The sequence below is a fragment of the Rhineura floridana genome, chromosome 11, assembly GCF_030035675.1.
Source record: "Rhineura floridana isolate rRhiFlo1 chromosome 11, rRhiFlo1.hap2, whole genome shotgun sequence".
Classification (NCBI taxonomy): domain Eukaryota; kingdom Metazoa; phylum Chordata; class Lepidosauria; order Squamata; family Rhineuridae; genus Rhineura; species Rhineura floridana.
In genome coordinates this window covers 40,261,734-40,275,201 of record NC_084490.1, presented here as the reverse complement: position 1 = coordinate 40,275,201, position 13,468 = coordinate 40,261,734, and the positions used below count along the sequence as shown (strand labels likewise).

Below are 13,468 nucleotides of genomic sequence, written 5' to 3'. Positions count from 1 at the left end.
ACTTAACTCCAACGTAACGTATGCTGTTTCACGCAACAACGCACACACGCCAACAAATGCAGATATTCTCGGTGGAGCTACCAAACTCATTCTCCTGTATTTTTATGAAGACTATTACTGGGCCCCATTAGAGCCGTTCCCTCAGTTCCTCTTACTGTGCACAAGCCTTTGTTAGTCGTTCCCACCAAGTTTACATCTCCTTCCCCCTTAGGATTCAGTTTAAAGCTCTCCTGATGAAGTTCTCCATGCTGTGGCCAAACACATTCTTCCCCGTCCTTGTGAGGTGCAACCCATCACTTGCCATCAGTCCATATTCAAGGAAGTGTAGCCCGTGGTTCCAGAATCCAAATCTCTCATGTCAGCGCCACTTTCGTACCCAGTCATTCACATGGAGTATTTTTCTTTCCCTTTCTACTCCTAAGTACTGGAAGGATGGATGAAAAAACCATCTGGGCCCCAAAGTCCTTGAGTTTCCTTCCCAGAGCTTCAGAGTCTGATGTGATTTCTTGATAGCTCTGCTTGGCAGTATCATTCGTTCCCACATGGATGAGAAGAAAGGGGTATCTGTCAGTGGGCCTTATGAGCGATGGCAACCCTTCCATCACATCTCTAATCCATCCTCCAGGGAAGCAGCATACCTGGCGAGTCCATGGATCTTCTCAGCATACTTGGGTGTCAATCCCACGCAAGAGGGAGTCTCCCACCACTACTACTCTTCTTTTTGTTGTGGGGCATGGTTTCAGTGCCTCTGCTTGACTGAGCTTCAGCCTCTCGCTCCTGTAATTCTTCCCCTGCAGACTGTCCTGTAGTCTCAACCTCAAGTGCCTGGAAGTGGTTCCTTAGTTCCACTGGTGATGGATGTCTTCTCACTGTTCTGCTCCTGTCACCCTTTTCCACAGAGTTTCCTCCACTTCATTGTTGGTCTCCACAACAGTCTGCTCTTCCATTTCAACATGCTGTTGGTCTTTCACCTACTTCACTTTGCTGTTGTTCAAGCATTCTGTCTAAGAACTCTTCATCTTCTCTTATACTCTTTAGTGTAACCACCTGCTGTTCCAGGTCCCTCACTTTTTCTTCCAGCAGTGCCACCAGCTTGCACTTGTTGCATGTGTACGCCATGTTGTTCTCAGACAAGAAAACAAACATTGCACACACCTTGCAGGTCACCACCACTGCATTGTCCTTCCCTTCCATAGTCCCTACTGCCTTTTCTTCCTTTCTTTCTTCCTACTTGTATTGGAATGGTCTGTGCTTTGTCCTGTCCTGTTTCAAGGTAAATGGGAGAGTCACACTGGTATGTGGTGTGCCGTACAAGGAAGAACATTTTAGGGACCTCCGCTGCCGAATTCCTCTGCCAAACTCCTGTTTGTTCGCTCTGTTCGCTCACTCTCTGAAAGATGGGTTGCTTGTATCTCCAGCTGACACAGCTTCCTCTGCTCTGCTCAGTTAGGAGTCAGGAAACTTCTATTGCTCTGGGGCTCTGGCTCAGTCATCGTAGGTCAGAACCAGGGGAGGAGTCTCAAGAACTGGCTAAACTGTTCAAACTTTGTCATTGGGGAGGCTAATCCATTGTTGTCTGGATGTCTCCTACATGCCCGCTGGAAGGAGCGTTCACAGCAAGTACCAATGTTCACTTTTTCCAATAGTGGTGTTTAATTAAGATGGCATTGGCAGTGTGGGGAATTCCCCCCCCAAAAAAAAACCCTTAGAGTAGGACCTCTCTGTTTAAACAATTAACAGCATAATCCTATGCACATTTACTCAAAAGTAAGTCCCACTTTCAGATTGATATAGGACAATTAAGTAAAAACAGCTAAACATGTTTTCAAGAGAGGCACTCATTGCACCAGTATGTTTAGACTGATGGAAATGCATAAGGTTTATTTGCAGTTGCCCCTACTTAAAATTCCTGTTCAACCTAAATTTCTCATTGCATTGTGAGCAGCATGTGCAAAACACCCCAACCTTTAAGCTAGCTAGTATATAAATTGTAAGGCATTTTATTGCTTGGCTGAGATGTTGGTTTGTTGGCATTTTATTGTCAATATTTTTATTATTTGTTTTGTTGACTGGATATGTTTTATTGGTGCTGCATTGTAAATATCTTGAGGGAATATGACTTGCAAAAGGAGCAAATAATTTTTAATATAAACATACATTTAAAAAACATTTCCATTTTTTAAAATAGTAGTTCCCCGTGAATGGCTTCTAGAAAACAGTGCCCGGCTCCTTATCTTGTGTGGAAACAATATCTGCTTCACTTTTATGGCTAGTAAAGCTGTGAATGGCAGAGCTATTGAACTGGCAAAGCTGGTGGTTTTCCTGGCTTTGGTGAGTAGCAATGAACAATTTTCCTTTCCATTCAGTATCCTTTTCAATATTAAGGCTTATCAACGAGCCAAACTCAATGTGTATAGGAATATACAAAACTGCCTGATACCAAGTCAGACCGCTGGAACATCTAGCTCAGTATTGTTGATAGTGACTGGCAGCAGCTCTCCAGGATTTCAGGCAGAAGTCTTTCCTGGCCTTACCTGGAGATGCCAAGGATTGAACCTGAGATCTTCTGCATGCAAAGCATGCGGTCTACAACTGAGCTATACCCTTTAACAGTGACATTAAATGCACAATTGCATTTAATGACTCTCCCCCCCCCTTTTAAATAACAGTGTCCAGGAAAGGCAGGGAAGCAATCAAAACAATGGCATGTGGGGAGGATGAGTTAATGCTTCCCTCTCGTCACAGTCTTAATGAAAGTCCCCCTCCCCCAAACTGCTATTTGGCATAAGAAGAGACTTGCTGTTGGGAGTATCAAAGGAAGCATCCTCCCAGTATATGTGTGTGTGATTTCCATTAGGATGGCAATAGGGGGGCTAACTCTTTCCCTGTATGCTGCTATCTTGATCCTGATTTTACACACGCACGCACCCCCCCCCCCGTGGCTGTTATTTAGAAGAAAAAAAACTAGACATGTTTAATGCATTCACCTATTTCATGTCATGTCTATATTTGGCCCTTTCACACCAGCTCTTCTATTGCAGTTTTCAGGCAACTTGCCAAAATTAACAAAATTGCAGTGAAGTTTTAAAAGAGACAATTTAATATATCTGAATACTGCAGACAAATTATCCTGCCTTAGGGTGTTTCTATGGCAGCATCTGAGAACACAGTTTTGTGTATTGCTGGTTGTTCAATTTTGCTTTAAATGGAAAATGGGGAAAGCGTTTGTTTAATGCTTTGTACAACACTCTTTGGAGAAAAAATCATTTGGACTTTGCCACCCCTGTTTACTCTCATAATGGCCAGATTCCCATTTGGGCTAACTGGAATCAGTGCACCTGACACCCTCCTCAAAAAAACACATGACTCAAAATGCCCTTCATCTAATTTGTTTTACCTGATTGCAATATATATCAGAGATACTTTGTGCTGATTGTGTACCATAGATTACAAATTCATCTTCCTGCTTTTTCTCTCAGGCAAGCAGATATAAGGGAGGAGAGCAGGACTGGTTCCTGTACCTTTAGTGGTTGCACAGGAGAAGAGGAACTGTTGGTAGATACAGCTTTTCATGCAAGACTGAGCAAGCCCATCCCTGCTGCAACCTTGCATGGTATAGTGGCTGAGGGGCTGAACTATGAATCAGGAAGTCAGATCTCACCTCTGCCACTACCTCACGAAGTGGCCTTAGACTAGCTGCTCTTTTTCATCTTTAGTCTCCTGTCTACAACATGGAGATAATACCAGTCTACCTTATAGGGTTGACTTTGAGTGTACTTCTTTTTTTTAGCCACAGTTGGCTTCACACTACAGAACTGAAAGCTTGAGCTTTCCTGTGCCTGATATCACACATGATGTCAAGCCAGGGAAAGGTGAGTGTGGGTTGCCCAAAATGGCGTGGTGGGCCAAACGTTAGACCCATGAGATAGAGATTCCCCACTACAAATGTGAATAATGGGTCTTTTGATCCAACATATTCATTTAATTGCTTGGGGTGAAAAGGGAGAAAGCGAACATCTACAACTGTTGCCCCTACCATCAAGGAAACTTTGTTTTATTAATATTTTCTGTCTATGCACCAGGTATGTGAGAAGGACCTCTACTGCATGGATTGGGCTGTTAAAATGATGCAGAAAGTCTGCAAGGTTTTCAGTACTCCAGGTGAAAGGAACAACTTTCTGCAAAGTGTGGAGAATGCCTTTGCACACATTATCATGGATGCACTGCAGTCAGTGATATCTGGTAAGAAATCCCATATATAGCAGGACCATTGATTGTCTGAATCTGCTAGTTTCACTGCTTGCTCCTCCATATTTAAACTAGCTAGTGTATAAATTGTAAGGCATTTTATTGCTTGGCTGAGATGTTGGTTGGCTGGCATTTTATTGTCATTATTTTTATTCTTTGTTTTGTTGTCTGGATATGTTTTATTGGTGCCAGGATATCCTTTTTCACAAATTAGATATTTTAGGTGAAGGAAATCATTTAATTGAATGCATTGTCTCAAGTCTGCTTGAGCAAGAGCTCTGTCAGACAGAAGGCACATTCTATGTGGAGGGTTTACTAGATCATAGACATGAAACGTTTTTAAGCAGAGGTTGGATGGTCACCTATAAGGGATGCTGCAGGGGTTAGGATCTTTGAAGTCTCTTCCGCAACTGTATAACTCTGTGATTCTATATTCTGATAAAATTGATGCTTGAGTTTAGAATTCCTCTTTGGCATATTCCAGATATCTTTTAGAATCATTGTATGATGATGTTAACTGTGTAATTTATTATAATTACTTCAATGTTGTTGTTATTATGTATTATATTTTCATGTTACCTTATTTTTGTAAACCACTCTGTGACCATTTTTGGTGAAGGGTGGTACGGAAATATCTGAATAATAATAATTATAATAATAATAGGAGCTATTACCCACAGTTGTTTAACTCTAGAGCAGGAATAGGGAACCTCTTTTCCTCTAGATGTTGGACTGCAACTTCCATCATCCCTGACTATTGGTCATGATGGTTGCGGCTGATGAGAGTTGTAGTTCAACATCTCAAAGGCTACAAATTCCCCATCTTTGCTGTAGACTTATGCTGTGCTCAGTTAAAGTATCCTACAACTATTGGAATATTTTATTTATTTAGAATATTTTTGTCCTACCCTTCAGTGTTACCATTCTCAGGGCCAAATTAGACAACATATAGAATGCATAACTGCATTTAACATATCTGATTTTTGGAGGAAAGGGGGAGGATTGAATAGCAGCCATGGAGAGGGGGCTCAGGATCAGGACCACAGTACACAAGGATTAACCCTTTCCCACACACACACATACACCATGGTTTAGGAGGAATCACTGCCTGGAGCCTGCTATTTGCCCAGGGAGCAAAGATGTTCTGGGGTGATAATAGCAGCTTCCCTCCCAGGGCAACTAGCAGGCTCCAGGGAGGACTTTCATTAGGGCTGCAATGTAAAAGACTTAAATCCTCTCTTCACTTCCAGTAGTCCTAATCTTGATCCCCTTTTACTTAACCAGAAAAAAGTGCAATTATGCATTTCATATATTGTCTAATTTGGTCCACAATGCAGTTTACAGAACATTTATCTGTTTTTGTGCTTTGGATTTGTGGTGATATTCCCATCTGTTTGACTTTCTTTTCTTTTGTTTTTTTAAATAAATTAATCACCATGATCATCAGAATTGTATTTAAAAATGTGAAGCTGGGTTCCTTGGAATTTCAATATACATTAAAAAACAAACTCCAGTTTCTCGTCCTAGCTCAAATTAAGCACTATGCACATCCAGAGCGTTATAGTTGAGTCTCTTTACAAATTTGTAATTCTCTAAATAGCTTCACGCTCCAGAACTGAAAGCTTGATATCTGATCACATATCACTGAGACTATGCAGCAGCATGAGCTATTGGCTTTCCACTTGCCATTAAATGTTTCAGAGATTGGAAGTAATTAGTTACAAAAAATGAATTACTTGTAATTTTCTTTTTTTGAGGAACAAGGGGGAAATTTCTTTACATTTTGATTGTAATAGAACGAGGAGTAATTTTATTACTTTTGAGAAGTAATTGTAATGTTTTCAGCATTACTTTGGGGCATTACTTGGGGGGAGAGCAGAGGAAGTCTTCTGCTCCTCTGATTTCTGGATGAAAATCATGTGCCTCAAACTGAGCTTCTGTGCAGCTTCACTCTTCCCCCATGCTCTGGGGGTGGGTAGGAGGCGATGAAAGAGGAGGTGGAGAGCGAGACAGAGGGTGGAGTGGAGAAAACAATTGTTTAAAAAAATGGATGGTGGTGCTGAAGAATGGAGTGGAGGGAGAAAGGAGCCGGAAGGCAAGAACATGGATAAAGGAGGAGAAGGAGGCAGCAGCAGAATGGAGATAAAGAACTGCGGAGGTGAAAGATAATGTGTGTGTGTGTTTGAGTGAATACTGTGTTTGTACTTGGCATGCAAAGCAGCCTCCGCTGCCCTCCCTGGCTACTTTGCTGCATTTGTAGCGTTTTGACTTTTTTGCATCTCAGGGGAAAATGTTTGCTTGAATGAGTGTCCCTTAGTTGATGGCAGGGCAGGGTCCGGGAGGTTGTTAAATGAGAGAGATTATGCTTGCTGGCTGAGAGTGTACGAGTGGGGCATTGTATTTGGTTTGGTAATCTTCCGAACTCTGAAATGTTTGCAGCAATACAACCAGTACTCTCATCAATATACAGTAGGGCCCCGCTTTCCGGCGTTCCACTGATGCAGCGGCTTTCAATTAGGGGAAATTCCCCGTTTTAAAGCCGGTTTTGCGGCATTTTTGCGCGATGCGACTCATTATAGTCAATGGGTTCCGCTTTACGGCAATTTCCGCTTTACAGTGGGGGCCTGGTTCCTAACCCGCCGTGTAAGCGGGGCCCTACACAAGTACTTTAAACTTACTGGACTGGGTAGCAACCAATAATAGTCCACTCACTGCTACATTTTAAGCAGATTCTGTGAAATCTGTAAAACAGTTATGTCTTTTTTACTTCTTGTTTATTTTGCTTAGGGGAGCATGATGAGGAAGACAGCAGCTTTCTTAATCTCTTTCATCTGGTAAATGCACAGGCAAATTTTCATAAGGAAATCCTTTATCTGACAATGAGCAACACTGTGTAAAATTCTCTGGATTTCAACATTTTGTAGAAGGCACCACCATAAGCATAATACAACAAGCAACCCTTTCTTCATTATTTTTTTCCTCTTCCCATGTGGTTGACAATATTCTCACCGGCCTTCAAAATTCACTTTTCAGCAGGCATGACCAATTGCATTATGGCTGCAAGATTATTTTTTTGCAGCTACTGAAGTATGTTGTTTACAAATTATATATTTATATATAAATAATCTATACTGATTAAACATATTTATACTAGCTATGTTGGAAAACCAGTTGTATTAAATTTGCATAAAGAAGCTGTGCTTTGGAAAACCAGATGAGGGGAGCAAAATAAATACTTCAGGTAGTGCAACTGCTTCTTCTCTTCATTTTAACATCACTCTCATGAGTGGCTCATCAAAAAATGAAAGGCAAGCATGTTTTATTTTATATATATGTGCATTGTTGAGGATTATTGTGGTGTTGCTGAGTCTATCTCAGGCATCTAGCCCAGATGTGTGTTTTTTTCTTGGCTTTAGTCTGATAAATAATTATTGACCCCACATAATTTGAGAATAAGGGCCAAGGTAGACATTCTGGTGGCAGAGCCATGTATAAGAATCAAGAGGATGCCACCAAATTCATATAATGCAGGGTTGGGAAGCATTTAAAGTGTAAAGGGAGCAAAACCTTCCCCACTCATGTTCCCCACCCCAAAAAAACTGCTTAATCCCAGCTGTTTTCTTTCAGCAGTGCTCCAAGATCAAAGTAACCCCCTGTGGGATAAAATGGCTGGAGAGAAGCAATTTCAGTGGGAAAAGCATTGATAGGATACAGTTTCACTCTCATCCACTCCTTAAGCAGCTGCACGCACATCTCATGTTGAACAAATTTGGCGCAACCTAAATTGGCTCATGCTACAGTAACATCTAGTTTGTCCCTTGCAAGAATACCCCCATATTTTAAAAGCCTAGCTAGAGGCATTCCTTCAGGACTAATTCTCACAACAATGTTGGGAGTACACTAGCCGTGTTCAGACAATGAATGGGGTCAATTAAAACTTAGGTAGGGGGCAGGATTATAGCAGCAGACCCACTCTGCCCCTGCCCTTCATGCCCTCATTTTAATATTGAAACAGTCTATATGTATATAATTGTACATGCCTTTGAGGACCCTGAAACAGCAGGGCTGAGCTAATCCTTGTAGCATTCAGCAAATGCTAAAGCAATCATGCAATTCCTTCACTAAATGTCAATTCCTGTTACAGTTTTGCACCATCATTGATATAGGTTGGATTGCAAAGTTAACTATATACTTAATCCTGCAAGGATTCATTCTGCCCTTATTCTCTACAACCAATTTAGTATCGTGAATTTGGCCCTTTGGATGGAAACTATTTTATTTATTTATTTATTTATTTAATGTTAAGGATAAGAATATAGTAATATTCTTGATAGGTGAACATAATTGCAAACAAGATAAATTGTGTGACTGGTATAAACATCCACCAGGCATATTTAGTTGTCCCAACTAGAGTGAGTGCAATTTGCAAGTGGAAACAGGTTTTCCACCCATAGAGAGACTGCTTCAGGCATGTCAAACAGGAGGCTATACACTGCATCCAGCAATGCAGTAACTTCCAGCAATCCTTTACTGTCTAGGGATTCCCATTCAGCAGACTGTGCACAAACTATTCTTACCTTCCTTGGTGCAGTGGCGTTAACAGCTTTGTGCCCTTCCCACCACTCTCTGGATAGAGATGAATTTATTCATTTCTGCCCAGATGGGAGAAGTAACTTTTAGTTCTGACTTCCTATTGGGATTTCATTAAAATGAAGGAAGCATAATTAAAGAGGCCCAAACAGGTTTACATCTGATCCCTTATGCTATTGGCCTTTTATGCACAGAACTCTGCTGTAGATTATTTCAAGTTGTACATGATTTCACCAGAAAAAAGATTTAAAATAGATATTTGCCCAGCTCCACAGAACCAGAGGAGTAGCAGAAAGATCCCTATGGCAAGGCATGTGGATAGTTAGCAAATTTCAGGATACATTATGTCATCACCAGTGCAACTCATATTTGTGTACTCTGTACCATGGTGTCTACATAAGGTCTCCATTTACTGGATTGGGTTGATTAACTTTTTGAATACTGGAGGAAAAAAATTAGACTTGGATAATTTGTACTCCTTTCCTCCCATCCATTATCTGTAGTAAAATCAGCAATGCAAAATATGTTATTTTAAAGCTGCATTAGTTCGTTTATTCATTCAAAGGTAGCTGTTCCATTTTTGTGATGGTGTATGTCACTATTGGATGAATGACCCCTAACAGGACTTGGTAGAATGCACTCTGAAGTTGTTATGAACTTGTTCTGAATTTGGTGCAGTACCAGGACAAACAAATTTGAAAAGTTCAAGCTTTTGAAAGCTTACACGTTGGGTTAAGAGTCGTTATACCTTTATGCTCACGTAACTGAAAAATTGCCTTTTTCAGTTAAAAAAAAAAAATCCAAAAGAAGTTCCAGAACATACTTCTGACTTTAAATTACTGGTCAGTTTATTTTTATTTATTTTAGTCAATGTGAAATTGAAAGAATATATTGAATGTCCAAATATATTCTAAGAACATTTTTAATTTAAAAATGTTTAAACATATATGTACATATCTTTCCTAAATAATGTTTCTATTTATTGGACATTATATTAAAGAACATGAAATAATGAGCATGTACCAAATATCTTTTGTTTTTATGTGTATTATTAATACTCAAGGAAGACAAAAAGTCATGTGGAATTTAGACGTTCATAGAGTATAAAGATTTTGCAAGAGGTTATATGTTATACAAAATAAAACGAAAGCACAAAGAGACAATGCATGATGACAGTCATTTACTTCATCTGCTAAAGAGATTAAAGACTATCTGTGTATGGTCCAAAAATTCATTACTACTTTACTTCAATTTTCAGTAAAAAGTGATGGTGCTGTGTATATGACTATGTCAAGTTGGATGGACATGTGGGGTCTTGGAAAAGACGTTGATGAGAAGCTGAAAGTTCTTAATGTATTCCAACGGGGGGGGGGAGTGAGATAATCAATACCCAACAATATTAAAGGATCTGGCATATGAAATAGAAGGCTCACTAGCAATTATTGTTGATAAATCAATTACCTGAAGCAGGGGGTGCAATGGAATTCCTGCTAACTAGAGAACAGCAAACACTGTACCTGTGTTCAAGAACAGGAACTTAAAAATCTAGATAACTATAGAGATGTAGCTTCAATTTGGAGGTAGGCTAAGACAATAACATTATCCTGGAAAGAAATAGGATTTAAGACAGCATGGGTTTCCTGCAGGTAGTTCACCTATTATTTTATCTGATATCTTTTTTGGGGGATATAACTAGTTGCCGGACAAAGAAACTATAATAGATTTTGGGATTGTTCACACAGTATAGATTTGCACCACACCAGTGTAGTGTAGTGGTTAAGGTGTTGGACTATGACCTGGGAGACCAAGGTTCGAATCCCTACACAGTCATGATACTCACTGGGTGACCTTGGGCTTGTCACTGCCTCTCAGCCTCAGAGGAAGGCAATGGACAACTCCCTCTGAATACCACTTACCATGAAAAACCTATTCACAGGGTCACCATAAGTCGGAATCAACTTATTTATTTTCCCCACATTATGCTATACATAAGGGTGATTGTGTAGATAAAACCTCACTGTGAACTGTGCTATACCAAGATACAACCTGAACCTGCAGTATCCAACAACCATTTCCATAATTGCTCCTGGGGAAAATGCAACTATAATGGCAACAGGAGTGATCATTTTTCAGTCACTGGTGATCACTCGTGGCTGAGTAAGATTGTCTTCCAATACAGTATATATAATGGCAACAGGAGTGATAGTAGGCCACTGAAGGCTGTAACCATGTACACTCTGTTTAAAAAAAGGGGTTTCCCCATATGATCCCATACACAGGACAAAATGCAGAAAGAAAATAAGTAGGTGGTTGACAGCCCATAGTGAACTTGGAGTTTGGTAACACATGTCATATATGACACAGTATGAGCAATCCATTGTTGGTCTCCTATGCTCCAGAAGGATGAACCAAAATTGGGGGGGGGGGAACCAGATGCACAAAGAGCAGCTAAGGGCTTCGCCAGACCTATTGATTGAACATTCATCCTGATTTACTTGCACAAAGCTTATGCAGAGGTTAGATTATATCTGGTCTTGACTAAGCATGCCTTCTAATTTGTTTGCAGGGTGGTTGTATGACAATGATAATTCATTCTGCATTTAATCTGATTTGCTAGGGTGGTGTTTATAAATCTTCCTATTGCAGTAGGGCCCCGCTTTACAGCATTCCGCTTTCAGGCGTTCTGCTGATATGGCAGCTTTAGTTTTCCATTTTAAAATTTTTTTCCCCTTTTGCGCCGTTTTCGCGTCATTTTCCCGTGACGCGGCCCATTAAAGTCAATGGGGTTCCACTTTACGGCGTTTTCCGCTTTACGGCGGGGGTCCAGAACGGAACCCGCCATATAAGTGGGGCCCTACTGTAATTGTTTGCTTATCCCACACTTTTTAACTGATTTCCCTGTCACTTTCCAAACTGCAAACAGTCTGATTCTTTTGAAAAGTGGATTTGTTGTGCTAGGACATCACAGTGCTTTAATCTACTTTAATTGCACAAGTTCTGTTATGCGCTCGAATCTCTTCTGCAAAATAGTGACAGTCTCAAAGCACCCTAAACTAAACACATAAATTCATCTTTATAACCATCTTTATAGCCTAGAAAGAAGAAAACTAAGGCAGGGTAGAAGAGCACTTTATGAATGTATTAGACAGCTGAATACAGAGGTGGGAGATAAACTACAGTATTTAGATTAAAGAAAGGTATGCTTATAAGAACCAGCACTCAAAATTCAGACATTCTCAGGAGGATAGTGAGATTTTTAATAGTGTATGTGTGTGAGGCAGATGGGAGGGGCTGCATTCAGACATAATAGCCCCATGGCTTTGGAATGAGCTGTAGTGAGTGTTGGACTCACATATGTCGGTGCATGCGTATAGATATCGTACAAGTAAGAAATTCTGGTGCCGGATAGATCCAGTAAATAAGCCAGGCCAGGCAAGTATCTTGTAAAAGTCTTCATGGCAACAGGAGTGATCATTTTTCAGTCACTGGTGATCACTCGTGGCTGAGTAAGATTGTCTTCCAATACAGTATATATAATGGCAACAGGCACAGCCATGAGGAGGAGGCTTTCACTTCCATTTGAGATTCACCAGAGCTTGCTACATCATCCATAACAGGTAAACTGTGCTTAATCTTAACTATGGTTAGTTTCAAGCAAGCAATCGTCAAACCATAGTTACGGAATCTCACTTACTTAAGCTAATCATAGTTAAGATTAACTACAGTTCCAAGTTCAGACAACACCGCAAGCTGCAATTAATCAAAAGCAGAGGCAAAAGCTTTGAAACTCCTTGCAGCTGCACCAGAGGAGGAGAGGATCCTGAAGCTTCTTCCCTTTATATGGCTTGTTATGGTGCCCAGATGTAGAGCAAGAGAGGCAGAACCATCATGAAAACATTTATCGAAATAAAATTAATAGGGCAGAATCCAGATTACTCCCTGGAACCACTGTGGGAGCAAACTTCCCTCACTGGGTATAGGACTGGGGCATGGCCTGATAGCATACGTTGCAGCAACCTTCCTGAAACCAAGCAGATCTGGATGAGATCCACCTGGAAATCTCCATGTATGTTGTCCTGAATTCTCATGATGGAATAAAGATGGGCTGTAAAGAGATGAGTTGAAGACCTTCCTCTTTCAACAAGCCTTTTAAGTTGAGACCATTTCCCAGTCTGCATATGTGTTGAAATGACTTTTAAAGAAGTTTTTAAAGCTGTTTAAAAAAAAGTTTTAAAAGAAGTTTTGTTTTAATATGTTTTTAAATATGTTTTGTTTTCATGTTGTAAAGTATTTTGTTTTTAAGATGTTTTACAGTGTTTTTAGTGTTCTTGCTTGCCACTGTGGGCTCCTTCTGGGAGGAAGGGTGGAATACAAATTTAATAAATAAATAAATAAGCTAGGAGTGACTTTTACCAGCTTCAGCTGGTAAGACAGCTGCAGCCGTTTCTAGACCGGGATAGCCTGACCACTGTTGTCCATGCACTGGTAACCTCCAGGCTGGATTACTGTAATGCACTCTATGTGGGGCTGCCCTTGAGGTTGGTCCGGGAGCTGCAGCTGGTGCAAAATGCAGCGGCAAGACTACTCACTGGAGCAGGGTATCACCAACATGTCACCCAGCTGCTGAAAG

At 40.5% G+C, this 13,468-nt stretch overlaps 1 protein-coding gene across 1 annotated transcript in view; it reads left to right on the top strand.

The window, feature by feature from the left end:
- The window catches only part of FBXO47 (F-box protein 47), a 46,719-nt gene extending 39,439 nt beyond the window's left edge, over window positions 1–7,280 (top strand). Inside the window, exons 9-11 of the mRNA XM_061589466.1 lie at window positions 2,189–2,331; window positions 4,083–4,242; window positions 7,036–7,280. Of these exons, the coding sequence (XP_061445450.1) occupies window positions 2,189–2,331; window positions 4,083–4,242; window positions 7,036–7,145 (413 nt within the window). The 3' untranslated portion in view covers window positions 7,146–7,280. The remainder of the gene's footprint in view (window positions 1–2,188; window positions 2,332–4,082; window positions 4,243–7,035) is intronic.
- Window positions 7,281–13,468: the final 6,188 nt, after the last annotated feature.